At 40.0% G+C, this 25,678-nt stretch overlaps 3 protein-coding genes and 1 long non-coding RNA gene across 9 annotated transcripts in view; 2 read left to right on the top strand and 2 right to left on the bottom strand.

Moving 5' to 3' along the window:
• LOC108262158 (histone H2AX) overlaps positions 1 to 25,678 on the top strand; it is a 361,614-nt gene that overhangs the window by 164,497 nt on the left and 171,439 nt on the right. The window lies entirely within an intron of this gene.
• The window catches only part of LOC108261282 (NACHT, LRR and PYD domains-containing protein 12), a 154,557-nt gene that overhangs the window by 118,928 nt on the left and 9,951 nt on the right, over positions 1 to 25,678 (top strand). The window lies entirely within an intron of this gene.
• On the bottom strand, positions 7,649 to 10,469 carry LOC128630793 (uncharacterized). Its single transcript, XM_053679077.1, has 2 exons — positions 9,561 to 10,469; positions 7,649 to 9,458 (listed from the first exon to the last, which is right to left on the bottom strand). The coding sequence occupies exons 1-2, from the start codon at positions 10,277 to 10,279 to the stop codon at positions 9,371 to 9,373; spliced, it is 807 nt and encodes a 268-aa protein (XP_053535052.1). The 5' UTR covers positions 10,280 to 10,469; the 3' UTR covers positions 7,649 to 9,370.
• Positions 23,709 to 24,941, bottom strand: LOC128630799 (uncharacterized). Its single transcript, XR_008395031.1, has 3 exons — positions 24,200 to 24,941; positions 24,068 to 24,115; positions 23,709 to 23,963 (listed from the first exon to the last, which is right to left on the bottom strand). It is a non-coding gene; the product is annotated as an uncharacterized LOC128630799 (long non-coding RNA).

Below are 25,678 nucleotides of genomic sequence, written 5' to 3'. Positions count from 1 at the left end.
CACTGGGGTGAGATCTACCATTTGATCTTGAAAATCTCCCTTAATGTCCAGGGAAGGGAAACCTGGCAGGTTATCCCTTTAAAGGGCTCGTGCCTTGTCCTCTGAAAGAGCTCTTGCCCAGATGTCAGACACTAGTCGCAACAGTCACAGCCCACCACCTGTCTCCGAGTTCCAATGCGTCTTGATCGCCACGCCGATGAACAAGTATGCCTTGCACCATGATGCGCTATAGGCTTCGAGCTGGGACCTCGTGGCGCAACGGAAGTGCGTCTGACTCCAGATCAGAAGGTTCAAATCACGTCGGGGTCATTCAATGTGCTCTTTTTCACACAGACCCATGATTTTCTGCGCAGTCTAATAAGGATGCTGTTATATGGACTCCAATCTCTATGATGACCACCCATGTCTTTGTCAACTTCATGCTAAAAGGTAACAAAGCTTAGGTAGCAACACTCTCACCTAGTAACCATTAGTAACTTGACAACCTGCTGAATGTTTACCCTTAGTTTGCCCATTTTGCTTGCTGAACAAAACATGCTGGAAAGAGGCACCTTAGATGGTTTCACTGGTCCTCTCAGAAGATATGGAGGGTACTACAACACCCAAACAGGGACTTGAACCCTGGACCCTCAGATTAAAAGTCTGATGCTATATATATATATATATATATATATATATATATATATATATATATATATATATATATATATATATATATATATATATTTCATTAGTAAAAGTGCAGTACATTTTCATGGTACGGTCAGTACTGTTTATTTTTGTAATAAAGTGAACTTAATTTTTCCACTGAGTGTTATATTTTCATTCAGTAGTAATCGGTTATTAGTAGGTGCTACCCGACTTGTTTATCGGCATCTGTAAGATCCACTGTCGATCAGCCTTTAAAATAGATTAATGTGTATGACATGATCTTCTTTAATTAATAACGAAACGCGCTTGTTGACAACTTGCTGTGGTGTAAGGGGAATAAAACTCTTCAGAATGTGCAGTTCTACCTTAGGGTGATAACGGTCACTCCACTTCATTGGATCGTTGACTGTTTTCCTATAACCGTATGTTTATTCCTTACATAAATTAAACACAAAGCATGTAGTGGTTATACATGCATGTAGTATTTGTACAATCAATAACCTATTAGAGTAATACATTGTGGTATATAAACTGAACTTTGTGTTTGATGTGTCTGCAGTGCCCAAAGCCCGTGGTGGTGGCAGTGCATGGCGTTTGTGTGGAAGCAGGTCTGTTGGGAGTGTTAAGTACCATCATCTCATACACTCACCACAACTCTGGGAAGTTCCATCCATATTGTTTGCTGTCACTTTTCCTGCAAAGCTTTAACCATCAGAGAGTTATCTTTTACTGGGGCTTTTAGCTGCAGGAGACTGAATTACTAAGTTCTTTTTTTTGTGGATCTGATTTCTTCTTTCGCAGGAGTGGATCTAATCACAGCCTGTGATATTCGTCTGTGCACACAGGATGCCTGGTTTCAGGTGAAGGTATGAGGAAAATTAACTTGCCATACATTGCTTGCTTACATGTTTACACCAAGATCTGTAAACAAGCTATTTTTGTCCATATGATCATATATAGAGATAGTAAGTGATGAGAAGATAAGAATGGGCTGATTGTTCTGACTCGTACAAGCCCCTATGAAAGAGTTGACCACAAGGGGGCACACTCTGAACAATTATTTACATTTGCAGTTTGTTGAAGATTAAATAAACCACAGTGAGCATCAGATGTCGGTTTTAATACAAAGTTTTATGATGAACTATTTTATGATATTACCATCTTGTCATTTATCAAAGAAGAGCTACAAAACCTGAAATTTGTTCATTTTTAGACAGAAAAATTCTGCAGTGTAGCTGTTCTAGTGGGCTTTCCCACTGGATGTTTAGTCCAACACAGAGCAGTTTGCATGAAAAGTTGGTAATGTGACCGTCGTAATGTGGACCGGGAAGTGCACTGCGGTACCGAACCCGAGACTACCTGTAGAAGGTGGTCCGAGTTCAGTTACAATGGAACTGTGAATGTGAATTGTCCCATGAATGTGAACGTAACTTGTATCTGGGTCTGCACTTTTTCAGGAAGTAGAGTAACCTGTGCTGAAGGCCTGTTGTGGTGATGACGTGTCATGACATGTTTTGGCCCAAATCTGCAGTGACTTTGAAAAAGTGGAAGCTCCTCTGAATATTGTGGAGTTTCTTGATTTTGCGTTAATTTCTGTGATCACAAAAAGGTGAAATTCTGGACTGACACATGGAAGATATGGAATGATAACAGAAGAATGTGACTTTGGGTTGTACCATGTATTTTTTTCATGTAGCTTTATTATTTAGTATAAATGAAGGCAAGTGTGTGTTCTGTTCTTCATCTCTGCAGTCGTGTGTTCCCTGATAGTCCATGATTGCTGGAGCTCTGGAAATAGCAGGTGAGATTGCAGGCCGGAGTCGCGTCGCTGTCCAAGGAACCAAAATCAACCTCCTCTACTCCTGAGACCACAGTGTGACTGAGAGCCTAGACTACATGGTAAGAACCTGCTTAAGACATGAAAAGCATTTTTAGCCTCAAGGTAGACCCATGCACACACAGTATGGCCACAAACACAAAGTAGAGCGGTCGAAATCTGAGATATCTCCTCTGCGTCTCCAGGCTACTTGGAACATGAACATGTTGCAGACACAGGATCTTATGAAGTCAGCGCAGGCAGCCCTGGAAAAGAAGAGTCCGAAAGACGTGCCCTTCTCCAAGCTTTAAAGGAGAAGATCCAGGGCTGTTGAAGCTGCGGTGGAACTGAGACATCATCATCCACATATCTTCAGTTCTTCTTGCTAAGTCTGTTTCTTTTTAGTCTTTTTATTTTTAGACTGGTCAAAAGACTGATTAGTGGAAGTGAAATGATGGATGAACTTTTAATTACTTGCTTTATTATTTGCAGGTGCCTTGTACAGTAAGACAGGGTAACTAATACTCAAAAGCTTTTTTTGTGTGTTAACATGTACAGTAGATGGACATATTTTTTCTGGTGCTGTGACTGCAGAATGTAGTGCAGTTAACACATAAAATTTCCTTGGATGCTCACTTTTAACTCTAGGAGGTCACAGTTTGCCCAGGCATCTTTTTTTTAAATCCGTCAATCCGTCACCCACACGTCATTCTGGGGGACGAAGAGGAGGAAGCTGGACAGATAAATTTATTTATTTATTTATCATTGCTGTGTTTCCTTAATCGAGTGCAGAAAGAAGAAAAACAACACAACTGATTTAAAATAAAAATATAGAAAATAATCTAATGTAAGATTCTGATCCGGTTTGCTTTCAGCAGGAAGGCTGTCCTCTTTCCTGTTGCTCTTTCTCTTCTATTAGTCCATTTGTCCAGTCTGAATCGGTTTTGATTCGTTTCGAGACGATTCGGAGTCGAATAATTTTCTAGTGAGAGTCGCACACTTCCAAACGAACTAGACTGAGATGAGTATTTGATTCTCACTAGAAAGTGATTCGACTCTGAATAAACTCGAAATGAATCAGTCAAACTGATTCAGACTCTATAAAAGGACTATGAGATGTGATTAAGATATATAGTCCAATGTTTTCCTTTACAATTCCACTGTGTGTGTGTGCGCGCACGTGTGTTTTCCAGGAGAACGAGAAACTCTGACACAACAGTACATCCTGACCATTGGTACTGTGTACACATCAACATACACACACGTCTCCATGCTGGACATCTCAGGAGCTTTCACACAGTGCTAGGAATATCCCGGGACAGAGAAACGCACCTTCTAAGTGAGCGAGTTTAGCGTCAACCGGTGAAATTTGCTGTAGCGTGAACACTTCGCCTCTGTGAGCTTCACTCTCCGTAGGGTTCACTGTAATTAGACATAAAATGTACATAGTTTATTTTTCATGCATTTAGGATTTAATGTTTTTTTTTTTTTTTTACCCTTCGAGGAACAGAAATGATCTTTCGAGGCAGCTTCTTCATCACTACCTGCTCCGTTTGACTCAAAAATGTAACGACCGGTTTCAAAAAGTCACGATGTCTTCAGTTCATGAGATTTTACTGTTGAATTTAAACAGGAAATGTGAAATATTTTTTCCCTTTGTTTCCTCTACTGTCTTTTTGCTGTGATCTTGAACACAGTTGTAATTTTTTTTTTAAAAATAATAAAAAAAAATGATAATTCTAGTTCTCTCACTTTCCTTGTCCTAATTGTCCTGTATCTGTTAAATCCGTTTCATCTCTGGTCTTTCTGTCTGTATGAACACTTGTAGAAATGACTTCTAGTCCATATTTTTAAAAATGATTCGTGATTTTGAATTTAAATAAAGATATTCTTTAATTCTGTATTTTGTCATTTAATTATCATTAGAAATCAGAAGATCAGATTAAAGCCACGGCTTCTTTACCTGCCGAAGCTGATCAGCTGGATAAATGTAGATTTTTATTTACTGATGAGATGTATTGATGGTGTTGATAGATTATTTGAAGATTTTTATTGATATTGAACAATCATTCAGTTCAATATTGAAAAAACTTGATAAATAGTTGATTAAATAAATGTGGTGTAATGTACTGAGTCAAATATGAAAACTACAAATAAACAACATCTATTTATATCTGTGTATAATTAAAAACCTCTCTCAATACAAGAAATTCATATCCTAAATGTTGCAAGTGATTAATCTGATCATTTTATTCAGCTGTTTAATTATTACTTTCTAAATAATAAACAAATGAATGTTCTGGATTCATGAGGAATGTTTACATTTTGTGTCCAAACTCAAAAGTTTAAACAAAGTGTATATTTATGATAATAAAGCACAAAGAACGTGAAACCTCAAAACGTCTACAATCATCGATGAATTAAATATTAATTTAAAAAATTTAATTAAATAAGAGTAAGATGAAGTATATTTTTAATTAAAATGTAATGAGGAGCACTTTTAAAGTGGATTTGATTTAAAATAATGATAAAGCTGGTTTTTTTTATGCATTTGTATATCTTATCCTCTATCGTGTTTAAGAAGAAGAGAATAATGAAGCTTTTTATGAAATAATATTTGGGTTTATTTTATTTTATTTTCTCCTCAAAGATTCAAATTTACGTCAACGTCCGTTACGTTGGTGACGTCACCACGAGCGCGAGAAGTCGAAGGTAGGAGCAGAAAGCGGTGTTAATGTTAGTGTTAGTTCTGGCCCGTTTGGACCCAAACTAAAGTGAGTTTATTTGGTTCTGTGTAACCGAACCCGTTCTGTTTTTTGCTGTATTGTGTGTATGTGTGTAGTTAACGGTGTTAACACCTGTGTTTCAGGTGTATCAGTATGAGGCAGGCGGTGACGGCGCACTGATTCACTCTCGGAGCTCGGTTCACTAATGACCGAATCACCGAGGAACCGACCAAAGATAACTCACACCCGCACGGAGAAGAAGAACAAGAGGAGAAGTGAGAAATAACATTTTAAAACTTTTTTTATTCACTCTGGTTCAGTATTAATGTTAATATTATACAAATATACTAGCGGTGCTAGCTTTTGAGGAGGCAGTCCAGTCCACGCATGCGCAGTGTAATTAATGAGCAAGCTATTCGAAATGTGATTAGCAAATAGGTCGATGCTATTTTTGATTCTATTTAAAACGATGAATTCACTCTGTCAATAACTGCCCAGTCTGAGAATACTGCATGATTTACTTTTATAAGTGGACGTGGCAGAACGACATTTAGCTTCACTGGCTAATTAGAGCTCTTTTACTAGTTTAATGGCTGAGTCATCCGGCTTCGCGCATGCGCAGTGTGGGTTAAGGCGCTATAGTTCTCTTCTTTTGAATTATTATTATTATTATTATTATTATTATTATTATTATTCAATTCAATTCAATTTTATTTGTATAGCGCTTTTTACAATAGACATTGTCTCAAAGCAGCTTTACAGAAATATCAACACGGTATACAGATATTAAAGGTGTGAATTTATCCCAACTGAGCAAGACACTGAGTGGCGACGGTGGCAAGGAAAAACTCCCTAAGATGTTTTAAGAGGAAGAAACCTTGAGAGGAACCCGACTCAGAAGGGAACCCATCCTCATCTGGGTAACAACAGATATTGTGAAAAAGTTCATTATGGATTTATATGAAGTCTGTATGGTGTTAAGAGCAGCCGTAGTCCCAGCAGTCTGGAATTAAAGAAGATTTGAGCTCCATCCAGAGGCTGAAAGGATCAGGATCTCTAGTATCTCCATAAATTCGTGTGGGGCTCGGCGAAAGGAGAGAGGGAGAAAGTAGAACAGAATCTAGTCAGGGTAGGCTTGAGTAAACAAATACGTTTTAAGCTTAGACTTAAACACTGAGACTGTGTCTGAGTCCCGAACACTAATAGGAAGACTGTTCCATAACTGTGGGGCTCTATAAGAGAAAGCTCTTCCCCCTGCTGTAGCCTTCACTATTCGAGGTACCGTCAGATAGCCTGCATCTTTTGATCTAAGTAGGCGTGGCGGATCATATAAAACCAAAAGGTCGCTTAGATATTGTGGCGCGAGACCGTTTAGTGCTTTATAGGTTAATAAGAGTATTTTATAATTAATGCGAGATTTTACTGGGAGCCAATGCAGTGTGGATAATATCGGTGTGATATGGTCGTATCTTCTAGTTCTAGTTAGGACTCTAGCAGCTGCATTCTGGACTAATTGGAGCTTATTTATATTCCTACTGGAACATCCAGACAGTATGGCATTACAGTAATCTAATCTAGAGGTGACGAATGCATGAACTAGTATTTCCGCATCATGTAGTGACAATATGTTTCTTATTTTAGAAATATTTCTGAGATGAAAGAAGGCTATCCTAGTAATATTATCTACATGAGCATCAAATGATAGGCTGGAGTCAATAATCACTCCAAGGTCTTTAACTGCTGCACATGATGAAACAGAAAGACCATCCAGAGTAACCATGTGATCAGAAAGGATACTTCTAGCTACACGTGGGCCTAATAAAAGTATTTCTGTTTTATCAGAATTAAGCAGAAGGAAGTTAATTAACATCCAATGTCTAATGTCCTTTACACAATCCTCAACTTTACTAAGCTTACGTCTGTCCTCTGGCTTCGCTGAAACATACAACTGTGTATCATCAGCATAACAGTGGAAGCTAATTCCATGTTTACGAATAATTTGACCTAGGGGTAGCATATATAAAGTAAAGAGCAGTGGGCCTAAAACAGAACCCTGTGGAACTCCAAAAGTAACCTCAGTACGCATGGAGAATTCACCATTTACATCTACGAACTGATAACGATCGGTCAGATAAGACCTGAGCCAGGAGAGGACTGTTCCCTTAATACCAACAACATTTTCTAATCTATCAAGGAGAATAGTGTGATCTATAGTATCAAAAGCTGCAGTAAGGTCGAGTAACACAAGCAGCGAGACACAACCCTGATCGTAAGTCAGTAGAAGGTCATTTACTACTTTAACTAACGCTGTCTCTGTGCTATGATGAGGTCTAAATCCTGACTGATACATTTCATGAATGTTATTCCTATCTAAGTACGAGCATAACTGCTTTGCTACAACCTTTTCTAAAATCTTAGAGATGAAGGGGAGATTTGATATTGGTCTATTGGACAATTGAGACGGGTCAAGATCAGGTTTTTTAATCAAGGGTTTAATAACTGCTAATTTAAGTGATTTAGGTACATAGCCACTGCTTAGGGAAGAATTGATTATATTTAGAAGTGGCTCAATTACTACTGGACCAATCTGTTTAAACAAACATGTAGGTACGGGATCTAGTATGCAAGTTGATGAATTTGCTGAAGAGATTAATGTAGCTAATTCGGTCTCTCTAAGCGGAGCAAAACACTCTAAACATTGATCTGATATTGCTACAATGTCATGTAATGGGTTTGTTACAGTACTGTCCAGTTTTAATTTAATGGCCTGTATTTCACGTCTAATATTTTCAACCTTATCATTGAAAAATTTCATGAAATCTTCACTGCTATGTAATGATTGAGTGTTTCTCTCTGTAGTGGTTTTATTCCTAGTTAATTTTGCTACTGTGTTGAAAAGGAATCTAGAATTGTTTTTGTTGTCTCCTATTAAGGTGGAGAAATAGATTTTTCTAGCATCGCCAAGAGATTTCCTATATTTCAGTAGGCTCTCCTTCCATGCTATTTGAAATATCACCAGTTTGGTTTGACGCCATTTACGTTCTAATTGCCGAGTTGTCTGTTTTAAGATTCGCGTTTGATCGTTATACCAGGGTGCTAATTTTTTTTCTCTAATTATTTTCCTTTTGAGTGGAGCCACTCTATCTAGCGTGTAGCGGAGTGTTGACTCCAAGCTTTCAGTCGCCTGATCGAGTTCTGTGTGATCTGACGGTGATCCAAATCTAATTGATGTTTCTGCGAGGTTATTTATGAAGCTTGGTGCAGTAGCTGAAGTGTAGGTACGTTTTACACGGTAGCGAGACGAGGTGGAAATATTATGATCAATACGTATTATGAACGAGATAAGATAATGGTCTGAGACAACTTCAGACTGCGGAAAAATGATATTTTCTATACTTAGTCCGTATGTTAGTATGAGGTCAAGAGTGTGACCACCATTATGAGTAGGCCCGATTACATTCTGATTAATCCCTACTGAATCTAAGATGGACACAACCGCTATTCTTAGAGGGTCTTTCAGGTTATCAAAATGAATATTAAAGTCTCCGACGATTAATGCTTTATCTACAGACACAACCAGGTTTGAGACAAAGTCTGCAAATTCACTAAGAAATTCAGTATATGGCCCTGGGGGTCTGTAAATAATAATTAGAGGAATTGACTTATTTTTTGTGGCTACATAACTTATACTGGTATAAAGAATTTCAAAAGAATTAAATTTATGCTTAGGTTTTTGTGTGACGACTAGATTTTGACTATGGATGAGTCCAACACCTCCTCCTCTACCAGCTGAACGAGGCTGATGTACATAACTGTATCCAGGAGGACTGGCTTCATTTAATGCTATGTACTCATTTGGTTTAATCCAAGTTTCCGTTAAACACATTAAATTACATTCCTGATCAGTAATGATGTCGTTAACAATAAGAGCCTTAGACGCAAGAGATCTAATGTTTAATAGTCCTAGCCTCAGATCAAAAGTGCTGGCTGTGCATTCAATATGATTTAATTTTATGTTAATTAGGTTACGAAGATCGACTTTCCGAGATTTTCTATATATTTGAATAGCTCGGGGAACAGACACAGTCTCTATAGTATGTATTACCTTTTCCGAATTTTTAGTTGAACATTGATTATACTGAATGTTATTATTGGAAGATGTACTTACGATAGGCAGTCACTTGGAGTGTAGCGCCTTGGAAATGTTGTCTGAAAGCAGTTCCGCTCCAAGGCTGCTGGGGTGCAGGCCATCAGGACGAAACAACCTAGGACGCTCCCAGAACAGATTCCAGTTATTGACAAACACCAGATTCTGCTCATTACACCAAGAGACTAACCAATCATTTAATGCTAGAAGTCTACTGAACTTTTCTGCTCCACGTCTGTATGTGGGAAGAGGTCCAGAGACGATGATCTTCGCGGTAGGTGATCTGCCTCGTACCGTCTCGATCAGGCTGGAGAAGTCCCTCTTCAGCACCTCCGTCTGCCGCAGCCTGGTGTCGTTCGTCCCCGCGTGCAGCACAACCGCTCCAATGCGCTCGTCTTTCTTCAGGATCCCGGATACCTGCGCAGCGACATCAAGGACACAAGCACCAGAAAAACAGTGTGTGCGCACCTTACCTTTAGATGAGGCTACACGGACGTTCCGCACAATGGAGTCCCCGACGATCACAGTGTTGGGTCTGGTCTGGCGGAGAGGGGCGAAGCGGTTCCTGGTTGGAATCTCGAACACTGGAGGTGGAGAAGGTCCAGCCCGCGCCTTTCGCCGCTGGTTTACCCAAGGCCCGAGGTGTGTTGGCGCTGGCGTTACGGAGACCACGGCTGGGTAAGTCCTAGGTGCACGGTCCCTGCACAGAGAAACACACGGCGTAGAGGGGCTGGGAGTGGAAATACCACGCTGTGTGCTTACCTTGGATATGTGAGCAGAGGCACAAGATGTTTCCAGCGCAGTTTGTCGCTCCAGCAGCTGGGCCTGCTTGTCGAGTAGGCCGCGGATCTGCTTCTCCACATCCTCCAGTTCCAGCCGCACCATGTGAAGCTCAAGCGAGTCCTCATCTGCACTCAAAACCGGAGAGACAGCAGACATATTTGTTTGTTTGTTTTTTTAAAAAACAGAACAGCGGTAAGTGAGAAATGTGAAACGTAAACAAGGCTAGCGGTAGGTGATGCTAGCGGGCTACAGGCTACAAGCTAGTCGCGGATGTTTTGTAAAAAAAACAAAACAAAATAGAATACAGATCAAATTTGCGACAGCGCAACGTTACGATTGTTTTATTTAACGTGGTGTCAGTTATATTTGTATAACGTAAGGTAAATAATATAGTATAGAGATCAGAAGAAATTAATGTAAATTAATGTAATAGCGTTAGCTCGAAGGGTGCTGCTTCCTCAGTGACACTTCAGGTTGCCAGATCCTTCTCACATACACCTCACATACACTCTCACATTATTATTATTATTATTATTATTATTGAGACCATTTGGGGTGAATTTGGAGCATGTGGGGGGTTCGAGTGACCCCAGAATGACCTATAAATATTCTTTTAATATCTCCAGAACTGAAGCAGCACAAACGAAAATTTTTACGGCACAAACCAGCACAAACTATTCTGCCGATGTTTTGTGTTGGTGGGGGGGCAACTTCACGCAGGTTGTGTGTGTGTGTGTGTGTGTGTGCTCTTCAAATATCCAGGTGTTAGATGGTCAAGTGTGTAGTGTACAGATAGAGTGCACAATTTAACAAATAGGAACCAGTATGAGAGAGGACATCGAAATAAGAACAGAAAGCACTGACCAAATAAGGAAATAGGTTAAACTGGTACACGGCGTATGGGAGGCAGGAGATCGTGACAGTTATGTTGAATTATAACGTGTTGGATTATAGAAATAAATAAAGTGGTACTGATGTGTGTGTGTGTGTGTGTGTGTGTGTGTGTTTTAGGATGAACTGGAGTGGGGCAAAGAGAACTGCATTCAGATCAAACGGATACAAGAGGTTATGACTCTCACTCACTCACTCACTCACTCACTCGCACACATCTATACACACACTTCTCGACACAGATCCCTAACTATCATTTCTGGTGTGTGTGTATTAGAGGTGGCCGAGTTGTTTGAGGATCTAAAGAATTGAGTGTCACAATTCAACATGCACATCAGCGAAACTTTTCCCTCTGACTACACCAGCACGCACGCACAGAAATTCATAGTGCAGGTAACACACACACACACACACACACACACACACACACGAGTAGAGCAGGTGTAGTTTAACAGCATATGTGTATAAAGAGGCTTTTTTCTTCAGGTCAAAATATATACAGCAGGGGTGCCCAATATGTCAATAGCGATCGACTGGTCGATCGCAAAGGAAGTGCAGGTAGATCGCTAGTTGACGTAGTTAGTTGACGTACAGGGCAGCCAGTCTGAGATCTCGTCTTTTCTCTCACCACATGTGTGCGATCAAGCGCGCCAGTGCTAAAGGCTAGCAAGTGAAATTGTGGGGAGAGGACATTTTTCAGTCTTTTAAAGAATTCATTGACAAAACCCAGCTCCCAGTGTGCAAATTGATATCAGTCAATGGTTGAGCAGTGCAAATGGATTCATTGCCAAGTGCAGGGAAGACGATGCTTTCCCTGACTTCTTTAACTACCACTGTGTTGTGGATAAAAAATGTCATAAAATAAACATAAGGGAGACCTAGCATCCAGCAAAAGGGAGAAGAAGAAAAAAACGGGCACCTAGACACATAGAAGCGGGATTAGGCGGACATTGACGGAATGGAATTACACTTTAAAGATCTTTAAGAGCAGTAGTAGTCAAAAAAAGCCAAAAAGAGGTATACGAGCTGAGCTGAGGAGTGCTAATACACACACACACACGCTCGTACAGTCAAGGGCGGGCAAGTAGACACAACATACACACACACTCTCTCGCTCTCATACACACACATGAATAACTTTAATAATATCTTATAGTAATAGAGAAACTATAAAAAGACAGAATAGTAGGATATGCAGGACAGTAGAACTGTAATGATATTAAGAAGTTGGAAGTACAGTAAACCGCTTTTCAAGTAGTATAAATATATATAAAATAAGAAATATAGTGCAAATATGAAAATAAATTATAAACTAGAAATACAGGAAAATGTAAACTTACTCATGACTCAAATGGTGAGGGTTCTTGGCTCGCAAGGAAGGCCTTAATTTTAAGAAAGAACCATGAGGAGCCAGTTATAAGGGTGGCTGGGTCAAACTGCCCCCCCCCCGAGATAACGATAAGACCAAGGTCCCTCCCGGTTGTTTAGTCGTCTTGTCTACGTCATTTTATTTACCTAGGTAATTGAGAATCCTGGTTTCTGACCACCTAGGTAAATGAGAATCCTGGTTTCTGATTCTCTATGTAATTCAAAACGCTGGGTTTTTATTTTCTGGGTTATTAGAAATGCCTGGGTTCTGATTCTATGTGTAAGTGAAATAGGCCTTTTCTGGAAACATATGGGTTATCTAGTGTGTAAATACAGTATAAATACTGGAGCTTAAGCTCAGGGTAGGGGGATCACTTCTGAGAATTCTCATCGGTGTGGATCTCGTGTGGTGGAATGGAACAATAAAGCTGGACCCTTGCTTCTTCTCACTCACGGCTGGTGTATTTTTTCCATCTCCAACTGGTCTCAGAGGTAGATGTGAGTATTTATTGGCTTTTAAGTTGAGTTTTAAATGTTTTTGGGTAATAGGCTAAATTTGAGCCAACAACTGCATAATACACCAACAAGCCTTATGCACAAGAATGCTAAACGTGAAAGAGATCATGGATGTTGAAACAAAGATCGCCTGTTCTATACGTGCTAGTTCACTTCAAAGACGGCTGTTCCGTGCGCATCTGGAGAAGGCAGACTACGACCAATCAGCTCCTGCTACACACTGACGTGAGACGGCTTAGGGGTAAATTCCTGCAGAGATTTCGAGAGCTCTGTCCGGAGATAAGCGAGTTTCTTTTTGCTGTTAAACATGCAGAATACACCCAAGTCAATGATGATCAGTGGTTGCTGGACTTTTTTTAACCGAGCATTTTTAACCGATCTGACCAACTTAATTTGGAGCTGCAAGGAAAAGACAAAAATTAAAGGCAGTTAATGCCTTTAAACGGAAAATGCAACTTCTGTTTTCAAAGCTGCAGCACCATGTTTTTGGGAACTTCCAAAACCTCCCGTCAGATCTGGAGACGCAACGGAAGGCTTGTGCGCAGTTTAACATTGCACGCTACACGGAGCAGATTGACAGCTGTCGGTCAGAGTTTGACAGACGCTTTCAAGACTTTGCTTTATTGGAGGCATTCGCCACATTCATGTGCTACCCGTTTAGGGACAATGTTGAGGTTGATTCACTCGCATCGAAAATTGCAGCGCTGTTTCACCTGAACTCGTCTGAAGTGGAGGATGAGATTTTTTGAAACTACAGACTGACATTCAGCTGAAGTCCAGGGCTCATGGACAGTTCTGGAACTTACTCACAGGGGAAAAGTACCCAAACATGAGGAAATGTGCCACCTCCTTGACTGCATTATTTGGCTCTACTTATTTATGTGAGTCAGCCTTTTCCCTCATGAAGATCATTAAGTCCAAATACCGTTCCACAATGACTGATCATCATTTGGAGGCCTGCTTGAGGCTGGCTACCAGCAGCTACTGTCCGGACTATGCAACCCTGGCTGATTCTATTCAGTGCACGTCGTCAGAGTAAGGTAATGACCAAAAATGTACTGAATTGTATCGCGCCATAAGGGTTCATGCAGTTATGCAAGGTACATGAACATATATTGCATGTGTGTGTGTGTATATATAATATATATATATATATATATATATATATAAAGTATACACAGTGTATAAATAAATATGTTTAGCATTTTTAGTGTAGGTAGATCTCTTTGACTGGTCATGTTAAAAGTAGCTCACAAGTCAAAAAAGTGTGGGCACCCCTGATGTACAGTAAATATAAATATTAGTCATAATTCGCAGCCTTAGAAGCACAAGCATCCAAAGTAAAATTGCAAATGCAGAGTTTAAAATTGTCACCATGACGACAAAGTCCAAGAAGTGTAACTTACTCCTGCAGAAAATAAATAATAATAATTATTAAGTATCAGTGATGTTTCTGTTGTTCAGGTGGCGATTGCAGGCGCATTTTATCCGAACTGCTTCCTCCAGGGAACTGTGGACGAGGAGCTCGCCTCCAAGGAACTCTATGGAAACGACCCCAGGACCACCATAGTGGTATTCAGTCAGCTTCAATTTAACTAGGGGATTATTATTATTATTATTATTATTATTATTATTATTATTATTAATAATATTTCTCTCTCTCCCTCCCTCTCTCTCTCTCTCAAGTGTGTAATCTCCCTCCATTTGCATTCCTCTACTATAAACAGCTCCAGTCTCTCTTCAGACACTGTGGTTAAATCAAATCCATCTCCTTTGACAGCTCCAGGTGTGTGTGACACCACTGTGTGTGTGTGTGTGTGTGTGTGTGTGTGTTTAATTGTGATTTTCTATAAACATGCATTGTGGGTCTGTGTGTATCAGGGCCTATGTAGAGTTCTACCGCTCGTCAATGAGAGGTTCTGGCGTTCTCCCAGAGGTCTCTCTGTCTCTCCTCCTCACGCAGCAGAGACTTCCTCTCCATCTCAACGTTTAACCCACTGGAGAGGTGGAGACTTGGGCAGGGGGGTAGTGTATCTCACACCTCAGATATACACGGTACACACACACACACTCTGCAGTGAGCATCATCAGATGAGTCATAGTTACATTTTAAGTGAGAGTAGTCATGTGACCAAATCCCCTAGACAGTGTGATGTTTAGATGATGTTCTGTACATTAGTGCTGTTCTGTTACAGGTCTCTCTCTCTGTGTCTCTCTCACTCACTGTGTGTGTGTGTCTCTCTCAGGGTGAATGTGGATTTTCAGAATCAGTCAGTGAGCCCTGTCGGGGTTCTGAGCAGCTCCGTTGAGTTGGAGAATCTTCCGTCTAACCCTGTCTTTATCGTCAATATCACCGAGGTGTCTGTTCCCCCTCTTTCACTTTCAGTGCACAAATAAAAAAGAAGCAGTGGCTCCTGTGTGTGTGTGTGTGTGTGTGTGTGTGTGTGTGTGCACTAACAGGAGGTCCAGGTGCAGCCTTTGGATATTGATGAAGATTTACTGCCCCTGCAAGACCTTCCTCGACTGCGTAGTCTGGAGCAAAGGATGCAACAGAGCCCAGATTACAAGCAAAATCTGGTGAGTTTTTTTCCTTTTTGTTAACAACTACTTGCACAATTACACAGCTACTGAGAGCATTTCTGTTTTCTCAAGGTGACACACTCGTACTCAAAGCACAACACTGAACACCACTTTGATATGAGGGAACAGTTATGACCTATTCTTTAGTAGAGATGGAAAACATACAGGGCAGGGTAACTGCAGGAGTAGTGAGAAGCACTGACACAGTTGACGAGGCAATACATGCTTATTAATTATTTGTTTTTATACTAGTGTATATTATTTTTTACATCGGTTTCAGGTAAACTGGTTGGCGCTTATTGACGGGGTGTATGTGCGTGACTGCACCTGGCGCATATTGAAGAGGGTGATTGCTAACTCCCTGGAAAAGAATCTCAATTGGAGGGGAGTCGATGGAAAGACTTCACTGTCCGCTCTCCAACTCGGAGAGGTCGTGATTGGTAAGTATATCTGTTTACATACAGAATTAGCTGTCTCTCTCAGATGATATGTAAGGGGTAATCCACGGCTAGATGTGCATTAAACGATTTTAATGCATGATGTGGAGGAAAAGAACCACTCGTTCAAATCGTTTAATGCACACCTAGCCATGGATTACCCCGCCTATACCATGGTCTTTCCACAATTAATAACGTTAAAGCTGTCATTGGTTTAGAAGTGCAAACTTTGATTAGAAGTTTAAAATAAACTTTGGGAGGTCCCACTTCGGCTCTAATTGGCTATTTATATTTCTCTGGTTTACTTTATTTAAATGGTTAGTAGTCATATGGATCCCAGCATAGCTGGGACAGGCACGCCTTTAAGATTTATTAGTTGGAACGTCAGAGGTATGGGTAATCCTGTCAAGAGATCTAAGGATTTTATACATTTGAAACATTTAAACTTCAATATAGTATTTTTACAGGAGACGCACCTACGTCTTAAAGTATTAAAGATCATCAAAGGTTACTCTGCCCTTGGGTGAGTCAAGTCTTCCACTCGAACTTTAATTCGAAAGCAAGAGGGGTCGCTATTTTAATTGACACAAGGTCACAGTTTTCCTCCACTAATGTTGTTGCTGATGTGAACGGTAGATATATTATAGTTGCTGGTACTCTGATGCAAAGACAGGTGGTGTTGGTAAATGTACACGCTCCAAACTTTGATGATGTGGAATTTGCTAATAGATTGTTGAGCAATCTCCCTTTTTAAATACTCACCTGTAGATTTTCGGTGGAGATTTAAACTGTGTAATTCACCAAAACTTTGATCGGTCTAATCCCCGTACTCTGAATCAATCTGCTATGTCTAAAACATTTTCCGATTTTATGGGTCAGAACGGTCTCGTTGATCCCTGGAGACCCCGTAACTCTGCTCTTAAAAAGTTTTCTTTCTTCTCCCAGGTGCTATCCTATTGAAATCCTATTCGAGGATTGATTATTTTTTATAGACAGCACTCTTGATTCTTGTGTAGTTTCTTCTGACTATTTGGGTATTGTAATTTCTGACCATGTGATCATGAATTAGATATTCATCTTTCTATTTATAAACGTAGCCCACCGCCTTGGAGATTTAATTCTCTTCTTTTAGCAGACAGTGAATTCTGTGAGTTCATTTCTACTTCTATGGATGACTTTCTTTTCTTCAGTCAGAATGACTCCACCTCTTATTCATTGTTATGGGAGACACTGAAATCCTATATCAGAGGGCAGATTATTTCTTACTCCACTCTCTGTAATTAAAAGCGCACTGCTAGGGTTAATGAACTTACATCTGCGATCAGTAGTCTCGATCAAAGATGTGCGTTGAACCCCTCTCCAGAACTTCTCAAACAGCGAATCGACTTACAGGCAGAATTCAATCTTATTTCGACTAAAGAGGCGGAACGCTTGTTGTTACGTACTCCTGGTTCATATTATGAACATGGCGACGAGCCGACTCGTTTACTGGCACGTCAGCTACGGCGACAGGCCGCTTCCCGTCTCATACCTAGTGTTAAAAACACTCATAATATCGTCACTACAGAGCCCATGGAAATTAATGCTACTTTTAAATGGTTTTACTCTTCACCTTATAAATCTGAATTTCCTGCAGACGATACTAAAGCATTTCTTCAAGACCTTTGTAACCCTGTTAGTGATTCGAATACTGCCATGCAACTGGACTCCCCACTCTCTTCAAGAAATTTGAATTCAGTTAAAACTATGCAATCTAACAAAGCTCCTGGCCCGGACGGGTTTCCAGTTGAATTGTTTAAAATGTTTATTGGAAAATTAGCTCCATTGCTTTTATCTGTGTTCAACGAATCCTTGGAATGTGTCTTTGCCTCTGACTCTGACACAAGCCACGATAGTTCTGAGAGAGAAGATAGTTTGTATATATTGTAACCCTAGTTTTGACAGGTATAGGTCAAAGGTCAAAAAGATACACATTCTAACTCTCTATATCTAGATCAAAGGTCATGATCATAAAAATATGAATAGTTATGTTAAATCTGGATCACATCCATTCGTGACCATATATGGTGCTGCCATATGTGTTTTTCCGCCCCACACGTTGCGCACACCTGGTACATCTTTTCACATAGAATATGAAACTCTCTGTGGTAGGACATAAAAATATATATAGTTTTGTTAAATCTGGTTCACATCCAAATCGTGACCATACCTGGTACGACCATTTGTTCCCCCCACCTCACCCCACCCCACTCCACACACAGACACAAATTGCATAGTCATGTTTTCTCACACTCTGTGGTAGGTCATCGACCATGTGTCGTCCCCCCCCCCCCACACACACACAGACAAAAGTTGCATAGTCATGATTTTCCTCTTCACATAGAATATGAAGCTCTCTGTGGTAGGTCATAAGAATATATATAGTTTTGTTAAATCTGGTTCACATCCAAATCGTGACCATACCTGGTACGGCCATGTGTATCCCACATTCAAACAAAAATATCACACACACCCACACACACCCACACACACCCACACACACCCACACACACCCACACACACACACACACACACACACACACACACAAACACACACGTGCATGTACAGACAAACGCATGCATACGAACCTGCTTATAAAAGTCGAGCATCCCTCTAGGCTTTATAATACTCTGTACTTAGAACACCGTGTGCGATCTTACAACATGGCTGATGTTTGTCCTAACGCGCTGAAAAAAGCTCACCCTTTTTTGGGAAGAATAGAAAAAATGTTAGAACATGAAAAGATTCAATATTGGGTAATGTCAAACGAATGTACAGCCGGGTTTTTTTTCGATGCAGAAAAAGGAACCGTTTTGCTTTTCAAGTTCTCGGTCCCGGGACACATCCACTGGAGCCGTGCTACAGAGAACGTAACTTTTAACAAAGGTGACTGGAAAAAGTTCAGAAAATGGTGCAAGGATTTTGACTACATTGTTAGAATGGATTTCTTTTCCCCGGATGCGTACAGACGTAAATGGAACAGTACATCTCTTCAATGCAAATACTGTATCAGAGCAACAAATTTCTCCAAGAACCAAGTTTCACTGCACTGTGCTGCTGTATTAACCGGTGACAACACCCCTGATAACAAAGAGAATTGTGAAGTGAGGTATGACCGAACCAGCTGGCACGATCTGCAACGCTACTTCCGGCAAATCGATGAATTATTCCAAAAAACTGGAAGAGACAAAGAAATGATGCAAATAAAAAAAAGGCTAGAAGAAGTCTTATTCTGAGATCGTCAATATACTATTCTTGATCAGAAACTCCACCTCCCCAAGACTCCTCCCACACGCTATATAAATGAGTCTGATTACATATCGATCCAAAGTATTCTGAGCGTCAACCAGCAATATGTCTTGTGAAATCAACCCCGTTTTCTACACCTCTGATGCAACCCTGTATGCTACTGCTGATGATGATGATGATGATGATGTGACCAGTTCGGGTTTTGAAGACGGTGAAAGCCTAGGAAAAAGAAATCTGACCTATCTGACAACCAACGATGAAGCCGACGGGTGTATAACCAACACTGTTCTAACCATCATACGTGCTGTTACGGGGGAACTGCTGGACAGAGTTATCCAACAAGATCTGAAGGACAACTGTCACTTTTAAAAATGACGCTATCTGTGTCTGTGTACAAACAACGCTGATCCAATCGATCCATCAAATTGTACAGCTCAAGCCTAGCGTACGCTGTAGTGAAAATGCCGATGAATACATTAGCGTTTAGCGGTTTAATCAATCTCTCGTCTGCGTAACGCCACTGTACCATAGCCACCTCCTCATTCAAAAAAGAGAACTGACTCACATTATAAATATCGGAGAACATGAACTGTAAAAACTCGGCAGGATCTCGAATTAAGGTCGTGTTCGATCTGTCTGGTCTTTGACACATCTTACCCCACAACGAATTTAGTGCGAGTTTAGCCACGGATCTTTTGGCAGGATTAACAGTGATAAATTTCGGATACAACGTAATCCCTTCGTTCTCCTCATATTTGCGAATGTACTCACGTTTAGATGATTCATCAACGACCCAGGACGGATAACCTGAACTTTCCTGTTTGGTCTTGAGGAACATTTTAATATATCTCGTAAAAAGCTTATCAGACCTTTTAGGAAAGTGCCACACTTCAAACACTTTTAGAATTTTGTAACCTTTTTCGACGGCTTTCTCAATTTCGATAGATGCCCATGTTCCGATAAGAGCTCTCTCCTGAGCCGTATGATCGCAATGTTTTAACTGATGTTCGGCACACGTTCTACATAGAGGAAAGAGGAGTTTGCTTTTTACACGAAATGGTAAAACAGGTGCCCACAGACCCCTAGGTGGTAATACCTTTGCTCTAATGATACCGAAGTAATTTTTCAGAGGTTGAAAGTCACGATAAATGATGATAGGGTGATCGATCGGGTATGTCTTTGTCTTATTTACGAATGGGTAAAGCGAGGTAAAGTCGAAATAATCGATTCTCTCACCGGTTTGAGCTACATAATGCAAGTTTAACGCGTTTGTTCGACCTCCGTAAAAAGCATCTCGAGGGTTTAAACGCTCAGGAAAGTCAAAGTCTTTTAGAAAATTTTGCACGAGATTGTCGTTTTTCTTCATTTCATTCCACTCGTGTTCCCACATCAGAGTGACTTGCAAATTGAGAGTGTCTTGCAAATTCTTAATTCTCTCCATCGATTTTTGACGGATATCTCCGAAGGTTGCGTTTGATTTGGTAAGAGGATGCGGGGTCATTGAGGGAAAACACTTTTCACAGCCGTGATAAAAACATCCAAGAAACTCAAAAACCTTACAGTTTTCCCCTTCCTCACAGTAACCATCTACGTAATAAGTACCGAACCTGACTTCACCTTCGTTCAACGCGTGGCGAATGGGTAGGTTTTGCGTTTTTGAAACATATTCGAGCCATTGTATGGAAGGTGTTGAGAAAGATTTCTGAGTGGTGATGTAATTATCAAGAGGCGGAATAGCTAAAGTGTCTTTACGCAGGAAGTTGGTTCTAAAGATTTTCATGCACACTGATGCGATCGTTATGCATTTAAAAGGATCGACCTTTGTACTATCCAGAATTTCTTGTCTGAAAGCTATACAACCCTTTCTCAAAATTTCTACATCGTTCATACAGTATTCCGCCATCTCTTTCTTGAAATCAAAGACTTTGTCAGAAACCGTTCTGTACCACTTAAAGAATTCTTCTCTATCCTTAGGCATCATGCCATCTACACCGTAAAACTTAGGGTCAGGATACGGCCCTACGTAATCCTGATGTTCTACGGTGTTCCAGAAATGGGGAAAATAGCCTTTCTTGCTTTCCGAAAAACCCATGGCTTTTGGGATGCTACTCAATTTCATGGGTAAGAACGATAGACTATCAATGTAGGACTGACGAAACGCGGTATCGATGAAACACAAAATTTTACCGCCTTGTGCTATGATTTCGGGTGTGATTCCTTCTTTCACTAAATGGTTTAACAAAAGGTATGAATCGAACCCTCTAGCGTTATGGGCTATAAACTTGTATCCGTGGTATGCATTACACCGAAACTTTTTAAAGAAGGCACTGACGCAATCATCCCCTTCAGCCACCCACTCCTCTCCCTTAAAATCAATACAGCATATGAAATTAGCTACATGTGTTCCTGTTTCCTGCCTAGTCTCGAAATCGTAAAACACATAATCCGTATTTTCGCTTTCTTTCCTGGCCCTCTGTATAAAACATCTATGCTCGATATCCTCATCGAGTTTTTGGCCACAGAGTATGCATTTCGAATGGGCACATACGTGATTCTCTCGATTAGAAGGTTTATCCCTTATCACACGTTTACATTTACCGCAGTAGAATCCCGTTTCACACATAGAATATTCGCCTTTGTGCGACTGAATCTTTGCTTTATGCCTCTCGAAACAGTATTGGGAGCTACACAGTCTCTGACACTCTGGACATTTAGTAACATTCTTAGGGTGTTTGTAACAATCGGGGTCGTGACAAACGTTGCAGCTATAAGCGCATTTATGCTTCCATAAAACGTCAAACCCCGAATGGCAGAAATGACAAACATGACTCGTTCCTAAAAGTCCGTTGATACTTTTAACCCCGTAATAGTGGTTGTCATGTAAAAACAAGTAAATGGTTTTTTCGTGGGGAGTCTTGCTAGTTTGAAAGAAAGAGTATCCGGCTTTGCTAGCAGAACAGTGTACGATTACGATTTTGCAATTCAAATGTCTCTCAAATCTCGGTACGTCAGCGAAGCTGACAGCGGTGTTTACGGATAATCCCACATCGTGTTGTAATTTTCTAGCGATTTGTTCGGTTTCAAAATAATTTTTTTCACGATTCAAAAGTTGGCTAACACACAAGGCGAAGCACATGTTGTCTCTGTTGTGAAAAATGTATAGATGCTGCATTTTCTTCTGCAGGGTTTCTATTTTGAATATATGGCCTATTTTCCTTCTAATTCCACCACCCCGAGGTGGTCGAACGATTTGGACGACTATTTCAAGGGTATTATCGGTAAAAATTTCACGTTTACTCTGAATTGCATTTTCGAGCATGGTCAGAAAAGAACCTAAATCGATGACACCATTGTCTAATTGAACGCGTGATGGAACATTGATCGTATCACCTCTAATTTCAACGGTGACTACATCCTTGGCAGAAATTAAATTGTCAGCGATTTCAATCGCGCTGTTTAAAATCTCTAAAACATAATTATAAAAATCTGCAAAGCTGTCAACGTTCGCGATAGAAGAAAAATTCACTCTTCTCCTAATCTCAGTGTTGTTGAATCTTTCCCGATTAATTATTCTAATATTAGGATCTAATCCATCACCCTCTTGCTCTACTTGGATATCGGGCGAGTTTTCCATTTGAGAATCTTGGGTATCGGGCGAATGTGTGTTTTCCATTTGAGAATCTTGGGTATTAGGTGAGTGTATGTTTTCCATTGGGCGGTTGCGTTCATTATCGTTTTCCGAATTTTGTGCAATATTGTCAGGGTTTTCGATTAAGTTAACAAGACCGTCATTTATCCTCATAAGACTTTGATTAAGTTCGTGTATCATATCATGAGAAGATAACGGACTAGGTTCCTGAGCGTTTTCTGGAGTCGAGACGATATTCTGAACGGGAGGTAATGACATATTTTCATTGATTTGATTCACCACGTCTATTAAACATGGATTTATCTGCAAAGATTCTCTTTGTTCGATTAGGTTATTTTGTAACTCTAACAGACATTGATTTAATTCGAAAAATATGTTGTGCGACGTGACCGGCGTACTTGATATAGTTTGAATGGAAATTCGTCTGGGGTTTTCATTTTGAGTATTGTTCTGTTCTGACGATCTTAAATTTTCATTTAACTGATTGACTGCATCGATTAGATCAGGGTTTATTTGTACTGAATGACCGTGTTCATTTAGGTTATTATGTAACTCTAACAGACATTGATTTAATTCAGAAAATATATCATTTGGCGTCACCGTTGTGTTTGATACAACGTGATTTGGACTCTGATTAGGTCTCTCACTAACGACTTGGTGTGACGGAATTAAACTTTTGTTCAGCCTGTTGATCGCTTCAGTTAAATATGGGTTCAGGGGTGTGTGCGAATCATTTGAAAAACTCTGGTTTCCGTCATAAAAGAAATCATGCGATAATGGAGAATTTTCGGTTCTCTTTTTTTTAATCTCCATATCCGAACTGCATTTCAGTCGTTTCTGTGCCATATCTATCATACAATTTTCTAATCAACTTTATGCTCACTGTGAGACATCTATTCACATTTTCAAGCGTGCTGTACAGTAAAGGGATAAAATCTGTACCTCGACCAGATTCAAGTGTATAATCAATCTGTCCAAAGTTTTCCAATAAATCAGTCTTTGCTTCGAAGAATTCACGCCACACTGCACAGATCTGTTGTAGTTCGATGTCTTGTTGAATGTCGGTGTCCGAGATGATTTCCTCTTGGTCTTCTATTGCAGCACTCGTATCTATAAGTCACAGAACATGTGAAAGAGCTTTTATTTATTTTATTTATTTATTTTATTTTATTTTTTGTGCTGTGTAAATAGAAGGTAAGTATACTACAACTCACCTGAAATATCTCCGTCGTAATCACTGTTAGACACGTTTCCCTCAAATTCTGAATATGATACAAACAATGTTATATTCACGTATGAAAGACTTTTACAGCATGAAACATTCACAATTTTATGTTGTGACTTACGTGTGGAACTCAGATTCAAAAGGTCCTGAGTGGTTGTTTCGGGAATCTCATCATCAGAAATAATCAGCAAGCTGTCTATAAAACAGTAAAACATACTTTTAATAACTTAACATTCTCATTTTAGATCACTACATAGATCTAAGAGACAAATTTTAATTACCTATACACTAGAAACAGATGAGCTTAACTCGGTCTTGCACTGTAATATAAATGTAATGAATATTTACAATTTAGATAAAGTATCGTACCAGATTACATAATGACCAGATAAGTATGATGATTTTTGTACTCAGAATGATTAGTTCTAAGTTTATATCAATATCATTGCCTACTGGATAATTACATAAACATTGTATTTCAATTTATATTTAACTATTAATTGATTAAAATACAAATTTTTACCTGCCGAGAAATCCCTGGGGTCTGGAAATTCTGTTGAACTTTGCCGATGTTCAAACTTTCGAAGTAGTGAAGAACTGACTCTGGAAATTCGGTCGAACCTTTTCCGATGTTAAAACTTTCGAAGTGCTCGACTTTATAAACAGGTTCGTATGCATTCGAGTGTGTGTGTGTGTGTGTGGGGGGGTGTGTTTGTGCTCGGGAATGCATCAGAACGGGGGTTTTACGTTGTTGACCTTTTGACCTAGGCCTGACTCGGAGTGCTTCATATTCTACGTGAAAGGAAAAGATCGTGTGTTCCCGGGACCGAGAACTTGAAAAGCAAAACGGTTCCTTTTTCTGCATCGAAAAAAAACTCGGCTGTACATCCGTTTGACATTACCCAATATTGAATCTTTTCATGTTCTAACATTTTTTCTATTCTTCCCAAAAAAGGGTGAGCTTTTTTCGGCGCGTTAGGACAAACATCAGCCATGTTGTAAGATCGCACACGTTGTTCTAAGTACAGAGTATTATAAAGCCTAGAGGGATGCTCGACTTTTATAAGCAGGTTCGTATGCATGCGTTTGTCTGTACATGCACGTGTGTGTGTGTGTGTGTGTGTGTGTGTTTGTGTGTGTGTGTGTGTGTGTGATATTTTTGTTTGGAACACATGGCCGTATCAGGTATGGTCACGATTAGGATGTGAACCAGATTTAACATAACTGTATATATTTTTATGACCTACCACAGAGTGTTAGAAAAAACATGATTGTGCAACTTGTGTGTGTGTGGGGTGGGGTGGGGGGAACACATGGCCGTACCAGGTATGGTCACGATTTGGATGTGAAACAGATTTAACATAACTATATATATTTTTATGTCCTACCACAGAGAGTTTCATATTCTATGTGAAAAGAAAGAACATGTGCGCAACGTGTGGGGCGGAAAAACACACATGGCCGCACCATGTATGGTCACGAATGGATGTCATCCAGATTTAACATAACTATTCATATTTTTATGATCATGACCTTTGATCTAGATATAGAGAGTTAGAATGTGTATCTTTTTGACCTTTGACCTATACCTGTCAAAACT

The sequence above is a fragment of the Ictalurus punctatus genome, unplaced genomic scaffold (assembly GCF_001660625.3).
Source record: "Ictalurus punctatus breed USDA103 unplaced genomic scaffold, Coco_2.0 Super-Scaffold_100060, whole genome shotgun sequence".
In the NCBI taxonomy this organism is placed as follows: Eukaryota; Metazoa; Chordata; class Actinopteri; order Siluriformes; family Ictaluridae; genus Ictalurus; species Ictalurus punctatus.
This window is presented reverse-complemented; position numbering and strand designations above follow the sequence as displayed.

Bases quoted from the DNA above. Each gene is read 5' to 3' on its own strand.
- LOC128630793 (XM_053679077.1), bottom strand. From the start codon at position 10,279: ATGTCTGCTGTCTCTCCGGTTTTGAGTGCAGATGAGGACTCGCTTGAG. The intron at 9,459-9,560 runs GTTCAGTAGACT...GGAGCGTCCTAG, and splicing joins TACAGACGTGGAGCAGAAAA to GTTGTTTCGTCCTGATGGCC.